The sequence below is a fragment of the Balearica regulorum genome, chromosome 8 (genome assembly GCF_011004875.1).
Source record: "Balearica regulorum gibbericeps isolate bBalReg1 chromosome 8, bBalReg1.pri, whole genome shotgun sequence".
NCBI lineage: Eukaryota > Metazoa > Chordata > Aves > Gruiformes > Gruidae > Balearica > Balearica regulorum.
In genome coordinates this window covers 20,316,542-20,331,342 of record NC_046191.1, presented here as the reverse complement: position 1 = coordinate 20,331,342, position 14,801 = coordinate 20,316,542, and the positions used below count along the sequence as shown (strand labels likewise).

At 35.0% G+C, this 14,801-nt stretch overlaps 1 protein-coding gene across 5 annotated transcripts in view; it reads right to left on the bottom strand.

Annotated features, from left to right (window-relative positions):
- Positions 1-420: 420 nt before the first annotated feature.
- Positions 421-14,801, bottom strand: part of PTBP2 (polypyrimidine tract binding protein 2) — a 50,445-nt gene continuing 36,064 nt past the window's right edge. For 2 of the 5 annotated variants that reach the window (XM_075759990.1, XM_075759989.1), the window contains 7 exons: positions 12,190-12,385; positions 4,986-5,140; positions 3,481-3,514; positions 2,938-3,030; positions 2,337-2,553; positions 2,161-2,238; positions 421-2,013 (listed from right to left, as the gene is read on the bottom strand). In XM_075759990.1, coding sequence (XP_075616105.1) covers positions 1,881-2,013; positions 2,161-2,238; positions 2,337-2,553; positions 2,938-3,030; positions 3,481-3,514; positions 4,986-5,140; positions 12,190-12,385 — 906 coding nt within the window. In that variant the 3' untranslated portion in view covers positions 421-1,880. The remainder of the gene's footprint in view (positions 2,014-2,160; positions 2,239-2,336; positions 2,554-2,937; positions 3,031-3,480; positions 3,515-4,985; positions 5,141-12,189; positions 12,386-14,801) is intronic. The other 3 variants (XM_075759991.1, XM_075759987.1, XM_075759988.1) reach the window with 3 other exon arrangements.

Sequence of the window (14,801 nt, the reverse complement as noted above, 5' to 3'; positions counted from 1 at the left end):
GTATGATTAGTAGAAAATCTTTAGCAGACACAAAAAAAATGAAAGATGAAACTGCAGCAAGAGAGCATGGCAAACCTGAGAGATCTATTAGTGCATAAATCTGCTTAAAAACTAAAAAGATAGAAAGAGAGAGCTAACAAACTACAATAAAAGTTATGTCTTTAAAGCAGTAAATTATAACAGGGTGGGAAATGTTTAATATGCACATATACCTGCAAAGGGGTCACTATCTTTCTGAATGAAAAGAGCTGGTGTTTTTCACAGCATCAGATTTATGGTAAAAGCCATAAATTGTATTTTTTAATATTATGCTTTTCCCACCCTGGCAGAGAATAAACATGAATTCAGAAGCACAGTAGAAGTGAAAAACAAAGAAGAGGAGAGATAGAAAGCAGCAGAGAAAGACAGAAAAGGTGAATACAGAGCTACAGAAGTGTTTATTGAGCATGCTACAGAGGTAAGCAGAGTACACACAAAATGAAATTAAACAACCATCAAACCTCCCAACTTTGTTAGAAAATTAATTTTTAATTGTGCCACTTTCAAACTATACTGAATTTTACAATTCTAAAGATGTAAAAACTCAACTAATAGAAAATATACATGACCTTTTTTTTTCTCTACATAGATAACAGAATCTATGAATCTTGAAACTAAGTACATCAATTTCAAAAAGTATTGGTCATTTAAACAGAATCAAGGTAACAGTTCAGACTGACAGAGAACTGCTTTCAAATTAACTGGATCTGTAGATTCTGAGCCATGTTTATAGCAAAGTCAGATCAATTTCTAAATACAAAATATTTTGAAGAGATTTATTAAAACTGAATATTACAATGCAAGGTAAATTAAGACTAAAGGCACATAAACTTTGGTCCCACCTGGTTGTCAGTTTTAGAAAACTGCCACAAAATTTCCTGCAAGCATTTGCAGCAAACTTTCTTCATCATTGAAAAATACATGCACCATTTCCTGAACTAGCTTGACCAGTCTGTACATGCTCAGAAATCCACAACCATATTCCATATCTTAATTACAAACTAAAGATGGCAATATATATTGAAATGCACATAAGTCATGTCAACTTCAAAAACATCTACGAAAAATATTCAGCCACAAACAAGACATTACTTAGTGCTGACATTTATATGATACATCCCACAAGAGTGTGTACAAAAAGGTTAAGATTCCACAATGCTTTTCACGTAGGGCTCAAAGTCACGGAAGTCACTTTTTGTCCTTTTAGAAATTAATATTCTGTACCTTGTTAATTTTAACTAATGCCTACATTCATAACTGAATCTAGACCAGAACCATGGAACACAAAAGGCCTTTTTTAATAAAAAAAAAGCACAAAGCAAAAAGTAGCAGAAATCAAATAGTATCATTTTACTCTCTCAGCATAATGCATCTCATCCAATTAAAAAAAAAACCAATGACAAGCCAGCAGATAAAGAAATCTATCAAGCAGGAGAAACAAAAGCTTAACCTTTTTACACACTCCTGCCTAAACATATTTAAATTATCATGTAACAATGTGCCCCAGACAACCAAATTTCCTTTCTACTAGTTATGCAATTCCAGCAGTACTAGTTTTCCTTTTTAAGGCACGTACGTCAACTAAGTTGAAAAACTGTGGTTTAACTTGAAATCTTCTAAACAAAATGATGGTTTATCTAAACAACAGTTGAACAACAGCAGTTAGTATTGCTGCTTTTAACATTTTTTTCATTTTTTTAAAACAACCAAGGAATGATAACAGCATGAAATAAAAAATAAAAAAACCCAACAGAAGACAAACTCTGGTCCCCACTTTCCTGAACAGTCAATAGGTGACAACACCAAACAATGCAATACACCCTCGTTTTCAATCTGCCTTTTTAAATAGTTGACTTAGAGAAAGAAACTCTCAGATGGTGATTTTCTCCAAGATTGTAATTGTGAAGATCAATCAAAGCCTGAATAGCTTCTTCTACTGTTGACATCTGAAGAAGTGCCATCTTGTGATCTCTTCTGAAACAAAATAATGGCATTAGGAACTCGAACACTACAGGGGGTGCTCCTAATGTGCGCTATCCTTCAGCACTTTTCCTTAAGACATCCCGCAAAAATGCGCTTAGGTACTCTTTTGTTAAAGCTATGTACAGAAAAGTTACTTACTGAAAAAATTTAAATGCTTTCACAGTGCCTCCAGTGTTAGCAAACAATGTGCGTAGATCCTCTTCTGCTACTGATGGTCTACAGAAAGAATACAAGCATAAGCAAAAAATAATTAATCAAGTCAGCACGTTGTGATTCACATTAGTACTACTGGCTTACTGACAGCCAACACTTACGGAATATTGGACAGATGAAGTGTTGCAGAAGGAGGGAATATATTTTGAAAGTTTTTTGAACCAGGCTTCTTGAAGCGATGCAGAGGTGAATTACCAAAATCTTTAGTCAGCCCTTGGTCATCAAGTCCCTCTCGAGGTAGTTGTACTGTTTGATGTTTAGAAAGGGTAACTCGAATAATCTTTCCATACATTTTTTGTCCATTAAGATGGCTCATGGCTGAAAAAGAGAAGATGTTTACTTAATTCAGTGTTACTTTTCAATAGCTTGTGGTACATCACACATAACCCTGCAAACAAGGAAAAAAAATCCAAGCAAATCAAAGGGTCAATGTGCTAGAAGACTGGAATCAAGAACTAGGTCTGCAGAATCTGCATGAGTATTTTATTTAAAGATTATCACATGTGATTCAGCTGTTGAATTCCTTTAGGACATTGTACAGACCTTCTGGAATACAAGTAGATGAAGGAAGATTCTGGATCTTGTGGGTAACCAGGGTACAAGACAAACTGACAAAGGTAAACATGCTTAGTTCACCTGATTTTACACACCATAATTTCAAGTACTTAGTCTAATGGGAATAAAAACAGAAAACTATCTTACCCAGCTGTGACTGGTTTCCATCAGCCATCTGTATAAGAGCACTGTCTTTCTTATTGTATAAAATCTTCACACGCTGCACATCACCATAAACACCTTTTCAAAGCCAAAGGTAACCCAAAAGAGAAAGTTCATTTTAAAGCCAGTCACCTACATAATATATTTTGACATATCAATGGAACATTCAGACAGCAACAAGATCACTCATTCAAACTCAACACTCTCACAAATGAATAAAGGAGATAAAGATTTTTGAATAGTGAATTTTGAAAAGAATAATTTCTGATAAACCCTCAAAGCTATGTGAATGATATTAAATTAAAGACCATGCAAAATATATTAGCATGCATTAAAAGAAAATTTGTGTCTATGGAGAGTTTTAAACAGCAAAAGAAAAACAGCAAAAAAGATTTACTATTCAACTTTAAGCCAAAGTGCTAGCTACAAATAAGAATTAAGGTGAAACAAAAAAAAAACCAAAACAAACCAAAACAAAAAAACCAAAATTAAATCAATAATAAAAGTATAGTGCTAACAATAACATACCGAAGAGGGTAAACAGACTTTGGGGCGTAACCATCTTTAGAAGGAGAGAAGAGCAAGCAGCGTAAGACAAGAAGAGAGAAGAGTCGAGGAAGAGCGGAGATGAACAGATCATCCATAACGAAGGGTGGTTCCCGCAGAATGGTGAGGTGGTCATGGATCATGGTTTCAAGGCGGTTAATTGGGGCAAGTTGGTCCGAGGAACATTTTGTTCAAGCACAGAAGCATGAACATAGGGAATGAAGACAGGGAACATAGACAAAGACGAGGAGAAGGGTAAGACAGGGAAGGGCATGGGAATTTGGGTAAAGACAAGGAGAGGGAAGTTGAACACAAAGGGAAAAGGATGAAATGGGGAAGGGAATACAGCAATGCAGAAGAAAAAAAAATAAGGAAGTGGGGAACAAAAAAAAATAAAATATAGGTCAGTACATAGGAAATGCAGGAATTTGGTCAGAAAATGGTTGGTTTATGTACTGTACAAGAAAAACTGAGTAAAATGTAGTCACCCAAGACAAATATGGGTAAAGTACATTCATATCAAGAATAAACTACAGCATTTCATCTCAACATGAAAATAAATTAAAAAAAAAGCATGCAATAGAAATTTTAAACTTTGAACTTTAACTGCGTAAGCATGGCTGGTTATGAAATGCAGGCAAAAATCTTTCAAAATGGCACTCTGATCTAAAACAGTTTAACATGCAAGACTGTGGATGACAAAATAGTACCAGATGATAAAAAAAAGCTCAATGATTTACAGTGACAGAGGCCAGTTAAAAATGGAACAGCTAGACTGATACAAACTTCCCACATTTCATACCAGCTTTCACAGCCATCAAAATAAATGTATAGGACAGTAAAAATGCAAAACTAAATAAACCCCTTTACATTTCAGAGTTAGCAAGAAAGGTACAGTTAAGGTGAAAATGCTTTGCCACTATTTTTTTATTATTTTTTAAAGACAAATGAGTAACTGCGAAGAAAAAAAATTACTAAGAGAGACTGGAAGAGTGCCGGGTCAAGATCTTTGGGAGAACCTTCAAAGAAAAATGTGTTAGAGTAGTTCACATAAATTAAGACCTTAAAATGTGAGATATAAGCATGAAATGAAACAGCAAACAATTAGAAGAAACAAAACAGAAATTCTAGTTTACATGATTATAATTGCAAAAGAAAGCTTAGTTGCTATTTTGTAAAAATAAAGCTTTCAATTCAAATGTCAAACATGCAGTAGTTACCACATTTTTCTTAGAAAAAATAGGTAGCCGACTATCAAAGGACATTTTAAGTTGTTAGCTACCTGGGAAAACAAAAGTATTTAGCAATAATGGCTTTAAAATTAACTTTGGGCGATTATTAAAAAAACCAAAACAAACCAGCAAAAATACTCTGAGCTTAAAATCTGAATGTAAGAGGCCAAATGCAAAGAAATTATAAAATACTGACAAATGAAGTGTGACTAAAGGGTGGGGTGGGGGGGGAAGTAAAATAATTGTTTCACTGACCTCTTCATTTAAATTGCTAACCAGGAGGACTGTATTGCCACCAGCTGAAACTCCAGGCATTCCCACACGGCCAGCAGCAGCAGCTGCAGCTGCAGCAGCAGCATTTGGAATAGCCAAAGGACTCAGTGCTCCTGGAACAGCTGCAACAGGAAGCCCTAATTTTAAAATAAAGCATATTTTACGAAACACACACAAGTCGTTTAAAAACATACCTATATCAGTAAAAGTGTTGCATACAACCTCTACAAAGCAGACCATTCCACCATTAGTCATCCAAAGGGTTGTGAAATGGGTTGTTAAATTAACATAAGGAAATGTGAAATATTTTTTTTGATTCAGATCAAGTTTTCAAAGAAGTGAGGAGGTGTAAAAAGTACATTTTTCAAATAAACATTCTTGTGAACCAAAACTGTTTCCATTGTACTCTAAAATGTTTCCAGTATCTAGTTTATCAAAATGGTTGAAAGTAAATGTTGATCAGTAAGAAGAAACATTAATTGTGCTCTCTGCATCATTACATCCTTATTTTATATCACCCTTTGAGAGGCATTCCTCCCTTCAAGTTGATGCTTCAGAGTAAATATGCAACACTGGAGTTGGCCATGTGAAAAGGCCTATGTATCTCTCACAGCCTTAGCATAAATGAGGTGAGGAGGTAACCTTCTCACTTCAAGATTCAAGCTACCACCACTGATTATGCTCTGTGGCTTCTGTAATCCAATTCCCTGAAGAAGCACATTACCTTTAGCTAAACCTTCAGCTGTGCTTTTATTATTCTTCTTCCAAGGAAACTCACATCCTATAGAAATCTGCTGGTCTTCCCTGGTCAAGTCACCAGGGTAACTAGGTACTATACATAGTTTATATAAAAGCTTTATTGTATTTGATCAAAATTTTATTTGCACATTTTACAGAGTTCAGTAAAAGGACACTGACATAGCAAAATGTGTAAAAAACAATAAAGAAATACAATTTCAGTATTTTATTTTCTTTTACTGCAAGTGGGTTCTCAGACTTCAGTATTGTTACAAAATTTCTAATGCTTATATGATCATGCTAAGCTAACACAACTTTTTGACCCATCTTCCAGTATGTCAGATAGACAGTCTAAATATAACCTTTATGCTATATACCTAAGACTACTGTCCTTGCCACATTAAGTTTTATTTTAAAGGAAGTCATAAGAGAAAAGAAATTCTTCCATTTCAGTCAATGCCCAAATATTAAGCAGATAATAGTAAATATATTAAACCATTAATTTAAAAAAAAAAAAAAAAAAAAAAAAGAATAATCCTGGATTTAGTATCAAAAAGGAACACAAACGGGGACAGAAGGAGGGGGAGTAAGCAAGCTTACTTTTTTTTTTTCATTCTTTGTTTTCCTAGAAAAGATTTCTAGTTTCATTCCAATTCTTTGTGTTTTATTACACAAATTTTTGAAAACCAAATAATTTAAAAAGAAAGAAAAAAAAAAGGAGAGATTTTGCTGGGCTAGACAAATGACAAATTCCCTCAAAGGGAACAGGACATCCATCACTACTTTGCGATACTGCTTAACAGTATTACTGATTAAGCGTTGAAGAAAATTTTCTGGTCATTTCTGGTCAAAGCACATACAGAATAAAACCAGGAAGTATTCTAAGAAATGAAATTAAAGACATGGAATGCTTTCCGATAAACTTTAAAAGATTAAAAATGTTTGCATTCGGGGTCAAACCAGAGGAATAGAAAGTTCTGAGTAATGACAATTCTAGTCATCTCTCATGATGGGATGAAGGAAAATCTACTTGAAATCTACTTGAATCAAAAGGCAACAAATATGACCATTATATTGTATATATGTGGTATTTGTGGGACTGACTGTAACACAAAAAAAGAGGGGAAAATCCCTATCTTGTCTTTGTTTCATCCTGCAAAAACAGGATTTAAGATTGTATTAAATGGTCTATGGAAACAACTGCCAGTTACATTAAACAGGCAACAGTGACATATAATATGCTTGATCAGGTATGCCAAGCACAAGCTACCGAGGGGTTAGGAAAGCACTCCCCCCTAGGTATGCTACCGTATGATCATCCGTTATGAGGGCTGTGCTAGGTCTTCCCTCAGAGAAGACGGAAGTAACACTAACTGTCAGAGAAAGGCTATGAAATTAGATGGACCACTGCTAGGCCAAGCACAGCAATTTTGTTTCTCAAAATCCATTTTGTGTGAAAGTGTAATACTATATACTTATGTATATTAATAGCAAGACAAAAATCCAACATAAATATGACACGTTTTGCTCTTGGGTTAAGGCTGAAGAATATAGCTTTACTTTCAAGAAAAAACAATTAATATAGGATGCAGTTAAAGAAAGTACCCCTGCGGAAGAAGAAAATAAGTTTATTCCCAATGTCAGACTGTAAGACACAGGGAAACGTGTGAATATCAAATTAAACTCCTCAAGCAACTTTAAAAAATTCAGTTGTGAACTAAAAAAATCATTTTGAAAATGTACTTTTGAGTGCTTTGCATTACAGATGCTGAACATCACATTTATTTACACTCAGCTACTGTAGAGGTCACACAGATAGAAATGTGAAGGATGACAGATGCCCACATGAAATGTGACAGATTTTATACTAGGTCAATAGCAATCATTTAGGTATTAGAGAATGTCAAGATACTAGAGCATTTAAAATCTTCCAGAGTGTCTAAGCACCTCTCCATAACCTTAGAAGCTTTAAGCTGGTCCAGCATTTTTAAGAGTAAAGGAATCTAAGGATGACTAGTGAAGTTTTTATGGCTCCTTCCATAGTTGGGCAGAGCACAGCTGAGTAATTCATACTCTAAAAGGCAAAATTCTTCATAGCATGACATTCTTTGGTCCCACTGAAGAAATTAAAAACAAAGATTAATTCAACATCATTCATACAAAAATATTTTCAAATGTTATCCTTAGAAACCAATTAATTTAGTAAGAATCTTAAGAAGGAGCATTAGTGGAAAGTGCTAATAAAGAAAGGTAGTGATGACAGCAAGGGATAAAGCTGTGGGTGCCCTAACCACAACAACGTATTTCCAGCTATATTACACAAATATCTAAACTGGAGTTAAAGCATTATTACATATTAGTATTTGCAATTACAAGTAGTTCTTATTTAAAATCTTTTGTTTGTTGTGGTTCAGTATATTACAGTTGTTGTTCATTCAAAAGTTTTTTTTTTTTTCTGTAAGATCTCCTGTAACTTTTTTAGGGGGGAAGGGAAGGAGAATGTATATATCTTTTCATATGTGGGGCGAAAAAAATGAAAAGAAAAAGAAATCAACCATCTGCTTCTGATAATTCATTTGAAACCAACCTATTCTGTCCATTAGTGATTTTCTCCTTCTTTCAAAAGATAACAAGACTCATTGAAAAGATGTCCAATTTACAATCTCAAAGATTTCTGACACGTTAGTTTCATCACAGCTGAGGATGTAGTAGATGAATGAGTAATGATGCAGGCTAGGCAAGGATCATCTACTTGATTGATATGTTTCTAACCGATTACATAGCACACACAGATCTCATTTCTTGGAAAGGCCAAATTACAAACCCACAGAAAACACAATTCTTGCTCTGTAGGTCTCCAGTGCACCCTGATTTGCCATTCTGATTTAAGCAAGTAAAATTTTTTTAATAAATAAAAATAAGAACAACTGGTATTATGATTAATAGTTACCATGCAGCACGCTGTTTAAGATTTGAGGACTTGGCTGAAATTATTTAGAAGTGTTAGCTACTTTGTCAGCATGATAAACCAGTATTAGAAAGCTCTGTCACTAGCTTTATTTTAGCTTCCAACAATTACAGATAACAGATTTTTGCTTTTTCCGGATATTATGAACGAAAACATACAAATATTATACACCTTTTTTCCTAGCCTTTTTTAGGTCTTTCTCCTCAATGAAGTTTAAACACAGCATGTTAACATTATTTACTGCCCCTCAGTGTATCTTTTGCATGACTTCTGAAATGCCAATCACTAATGCCATTTTAGTAAGAGCCATATTAGAACTACACTAAAAATACATGGTGAAAACCATAGGCAGTAGGAGCAGGCATCTTAATGCAGGTATGCATAACTATGACTGAGAACTGGATTTAGGCCCTAGACCTGTTATGAAACCTTTTTGTGGCTTTATATCAACTAACCACCACTTTTTCTATTTGTTACTGGCCTGCTGCTTATACTTACCCTGAATAGGTTTGGGGGAGATAGTTGGTTCTTTTAAAAACTCTGCGTAACAGCTTATGAAGCTGCAAGTGTTACTACACCACATCATAAAGTTACATTTACAGAAGAGGAGGGTTAATTCCATCCAGAAGGAAACTGAGATATGTAATGGTTTAGTATTAATGCAGATTTCAACACTAAGACTAACAAGCCTCACATCTTGTCACTAAAACTCAATGCACAAAATTATGTTAAACCTAAACCTCACATCTGACACATAAATTACAGTATACTGTTACAAAAACAACAACAAAAAGGCACCCAAGTAGTACAACTATCCAGCATGTAAGAGCATAATGTAAGCTAAAAGTCAGAACTGAGGCCTAACCACACTGTCTGTTAGTGATCTCATTATATAGATAGAACAGCTACAGCAAGAATTTTAACAAGAATGCCACAGGTTCAACTTGTTTTTGAGCATGCAAAAGAACATCACATTAAACTCAACACAGAGCTTTACTCTTTCATGAAGAAAGATGCCTTTTGTGAATACTGCATGGCAGACAACCTGACTGAGTATGCTCTGAATATATCAACATTACAGAAATAAGAATTCTAAAGCAAATAAAATTAAATAAAATATTAAGAGAAAAGAAAGAAGCAGGAGGAAGGTTGCTGCTATCACTCTGCCATATTTCACACATTATAGTTTGCCAGCCTCCATCTTATAACTCTGAACTTTTAAGTGTTCTGACTTTTGAGTATCTCAATAAAAATTCAGCTATAAATTGCATGCACAAGTATCCATTTAGTCTTTTAATTTTTTTCTATCCTTTGTCCTTTCTCATTTATGTCGCTGATACTTTGTACCTTTTTGCACAGTAAGACAGCCCAGAATGACAACCTTGTTCTTCCATATTCAAACAAGCACCATTCCCATTTTGAAAACTATCCAAATGGCTAAGGCACCAACAGTACTATGGAGCCTTTTTGTAAAGATTTTCAGCTGTAGAGCTTGAATTCTGTTTAAAAAAAAAAAAGGCAACTGGGGAAAAAAAAAACAACCCCACACTAAAAAATCCACAAACCCCAAACAAAACAAAGAGATCACTGCATAATCATCCCCATTTGACAGATGATGCAATTGCAATATACCAAGCTCACCCAACTGGCCATGAGCAGTTAGAAAATGGACCCAACTCCCTTAAGTCTCTTTCAATACAATGAATGTTTTCACAGAGAAAAAAAAAAATCAACCATGCTATATATAATCCCCACTACTTACTAAAATAAACATGACTGACTTCACTCATACTCTGAAAATGTTTCACAGCTGCAATGAAAGTTACTTATGTTGTGTAACTTCTATTTTCCTGCTGCTTGGAAAAACTGCATTTAAAGAGGTCCATCCAGAGAGTGAGAATTAAAACATTTAATTAGCTAATATGACTGTCATCTTCATAATTTTACTAGCAAAAACCTTTAATATACACAAAAGAATGAGTCTGATTAAAATCAAAAGGTTAGAAAACTTACGTAGTTTTGTAGTCAAAAATTACAAAAGCATCTAAGTGACTTCCAAGCCTAAAACACTAGAACATAAAGTCTGCTAAAGCCATTGTCACTTGGATAACTATAACAAGTATAATAATCCCAACCATTAAATGTACCCAGAGTGATGCAATGATCCAAGCACCCTCAGAGTGCGATTCCACTAGGCTAAGCAAATTAAACCTGTTAATTTGATGCATACTATAAGCATTATATACGAACAAATATGTAAGTTGGAAGGTGGAAATCAACTTGTCAGGATTCAAGAAAACGTCAGTTACATAGGTAATGCTGCATTTGGCACGGTTTTATAAATCATGAATATTTAACTCTCTCCTCTCCTAACTCCCTGCCTTACAACACCTAATATGATTGCTCTCATATTAATAAGCACCTTTTCTACTTTGTTTTTGTCTCCTTACTCATACTGCAGGCCCATGTCTACATTCTAGTCATACTGTGCTGACAAAAGAATTACTAACTGCATTTCTACTGCCCTCATCTCTATGGTGTCAAACTTCTTCACAAGCACTCATCTATCTTCCCTGTCAATCCATGAAATGAGAGATTTCAATTTTTAAGCGATGGGTAGTTAAAAGAGGGAAAAAAGAAAGTAAACTTTAACTACAGGTTCTTCAGAGACTTTAGATTCTTATGGTATTTTTCACTTTCCAAAACTTCTGCTATAGCTACAAGTGATACACCATTTTGCAAGTCATACTGGAGGATGTGAAGGCAAGCACTCCAAAATCTGTGGGAGGTGGGTGTGTGGGGAATTTATAATTAGATACAAAATATATCCTTCAAGTAATGTGATATAGCACAGCATTCAGTAGCCCTGACTACAATATTTACCCTTTTCCTGAGCTCAAATCATTCACTAAGCGCCTTCTAACTTCTGTAACACACAGAGAGCGGAGATCCCTCTTTACTACATTAAGTCTGACCTACTTCAAGTGGCCCATCCTGTACAAAAAACAAAGCATGAAATCTTTTTTTTTTTAAGAGCATAATCTTTCCTTATTGAAGGAAACCAACAAAATGTTAATTTCATAATCTGATACTACAAATAAGTATTAACATGAATGAAACATGCAAATCATGTTACGTCTCTGTTAGAAACTCGGGTGCGAGGGTGGGCAAAGTAGGCAGCAGCAGCTGGCAGGAACACATGAAAGAAGAGAGGACAGATTTGGGAATAAATGTAGAACTAACTTGACTTTTCCTTATACTTTGTGCATTTCTCATTTTGTCATGCATTCTCTCATTCATTTATGCAGCACTTCTAATGACAATATAATTGTGTTACTACAACGCAGACCACAATATAGACTGAACCCTGAGTGGGCCTTTGGAAGCTATTGCAATTTTAGATCTTTAATAGTTAGAAGGATTATTAAAAATTTTCATCAAGGGACTTTGCAATATGAAAGAACAACATCAGAATCATACCTAGAAGAGAGGTCTCCTTTGCAAATGCTGCAGCAATAGCTGGGTCCAGCGCTGGCTGTCCATCCCCAGACGGAAGATCAGGACGAGTGTAGTCCCTGCTTTTATCGTTGTTGTACTTGACATTCAAATTCACCAATTTGGAAAAATCAATCCGTAGGGTACAGCAAGCATTATAAATATTTTGACCATCTAAGGCCTGGAAAAGGGAGTCAATTTATTTTAAAAATGCACAATACAGGTTGGTTGCACAACTTTTTAAAAACAAAACAAACCAAAACCAACCAACAAAAAACCCCCACAAGGTCAGCATTTATCTGCCTTACCATCTAGCTTAAAACCAATTAAGATTAAAATGCATTAACCTCTCTTAACATGATTCCAGGAAGCTTGATGTTTACTTCTTACCCAGAAACTGTTTATGCAAAGTGGCAAGAGACATCTTAATTCAAACTTAAAAGTTAGTCTGTTGAATAACAGTTAGTTAACCTGTATTCCATAGTACAGCTTTAATTCAGACATAAGGCTAAATAAGTTTCTCACAGAATAAAAGTAGTCTTTTACATGGAAAACTGATCTGAGAAAAAAAATTTTAAAAATCTAAACTTGAATACCATGTTAGATGGATATCTGTTAAAGCAGAATATTTACACTGTTCCTGCATGTTTACTTTGTCCCATTAAAGGTAATGAGTACCAAAACTGAAAGCAAAGCAACTTTATCTGCTCATCGAATGTTACCAATGCTTTTTTTAAAAAAAATGCTATTTTCACAATGAATTGATACTTCTGAAAGGATGCCAATGAACAGTAAAATTCACATCAACTGTTAACATGACATCACTTAGAACTCTATGAAAACACTCTCTAAAAAGGCCTAGTCATATATGTTTTGTTCATCTTCATTACGTATCAGTCAAACTGATACACCTGGATTTTATTCCATTTACATTTTGGGCACACCTTCACTTCACTTGAAGCACTAACAGCTAAATATGAGTGATTAAAAAAATGGAAACTTTTATATTCTTAAGAAATGCTAGGAAGTGAAGATACAGCTCATCTTAAAAATTAATCCATTCAATCAAGTCATCATGTTAAATATAAAACTACCTTATATACATGTGGTAAAAAAAAAATTTAATTAAAAAAATCACACTTTCAAATATAAAGACCTTTTGTTTCTTTTGACTAATGCTGGACTGAAATGTCACACTTCTAGACCTGAGCTAACTCTTGCACAGCTAGCTCGGTTACATCTGCAATGCACTTTCCAACACATTCAAGTTCTGGTAGAACTTACTATTTTGAGCCAAGCACTGCACGAACCTGGTGTGCCTGCTGGGTAAGGAAGCAACATAGCTATTTTCATACAGTGAGGCATCTGGAAATGGAACATCCTGCAGACACCCCCCTGCTAGGTCTGGGCCAGCAAGGCTGCCCCTTCCTACAAAATGTATTATCACAGCTGACATCTCCAGGGCTTGTGAAATCACTTAAAAGAATTACCACCATTTTACCACCATTAGCAGTCAATGTACAAGAATAAGTCAGTATTACTAGAAAATAAAATAATAATATAGAAACCTGACAATCTAGACATCACACAACAAAAACTATGAAATTAAGAGAGCTACTTATTGTCAAAGACAATGCCATTGCCATCAAGGAAATACCCATTCACATAATGAAGAAAACTAGGTATAAATGAGACCAAAAGGCAGTATCCTTTAGCTTTGTCCAAATCACAGGACCATAACACAAAGCTCTAAGTCTTTAAAGCACAATCAAGATTCGTACTGTATCTCTGTGTGGAGTCTGCAGGCACACTGATTTATGGCTGGCAGACAGCTAAGTTGATGAAAATCTTTTAGTCTTAAAAAGTAGCAAACCAAAATATACCTGTGTGTGTAGTTTCCAGAGTAGTCAATATTAAAGGGAGCCACGTAAGTAACTAAAACTTACACCACAACAGCAAAACCTCCTTCTTCTAACAAATTCAAAGAGAACAAAAGTACATACAGAAGAATATTGCACAAGAGAAATCCCTTGTAGTTGGGACACAGACAGTCTGAAAGAACATCCTGACCCAGTAAAGGAAGCAGATGCACTCTTAATGAGCACTGTAGTCACACTCTGGGAAAGGCTCCTTGCAACAAACCAAACCCAAAAAAACCTCACCCCACCCACCTCTACCAGCAGCATCATACACCTCCAACAACAGAAAAAAAAAGAAAAAAAGATTACCAGCAACTAGGGTTTTTCAAGATTAACTATTCACATGTAAAGTCACAACTAGGAACGTATGAGGCCTGAGCTCCTTCTTATATGGCAATAACAGAACATGCAACAAACACTCTAAACTTGCTCGTCTCGGACATCCCGAAAAAAATGAGAAAACAGTAGCCATACTGTTAGTGAATACATACAGACATCATCTCAAAAAACTCTAGTTACTGCTAAGAAATCTCTCTTTCAGCATTTATCTATACATACATTCCATGTGACACAGTAAACACCACATACATGCCAAATCAAGGACATCAAGTATTGTGGGACCCTTGTACAAATGTATCATTCTTCATCTTGCCTGTGCCAGCAAACTCATTACTTAAG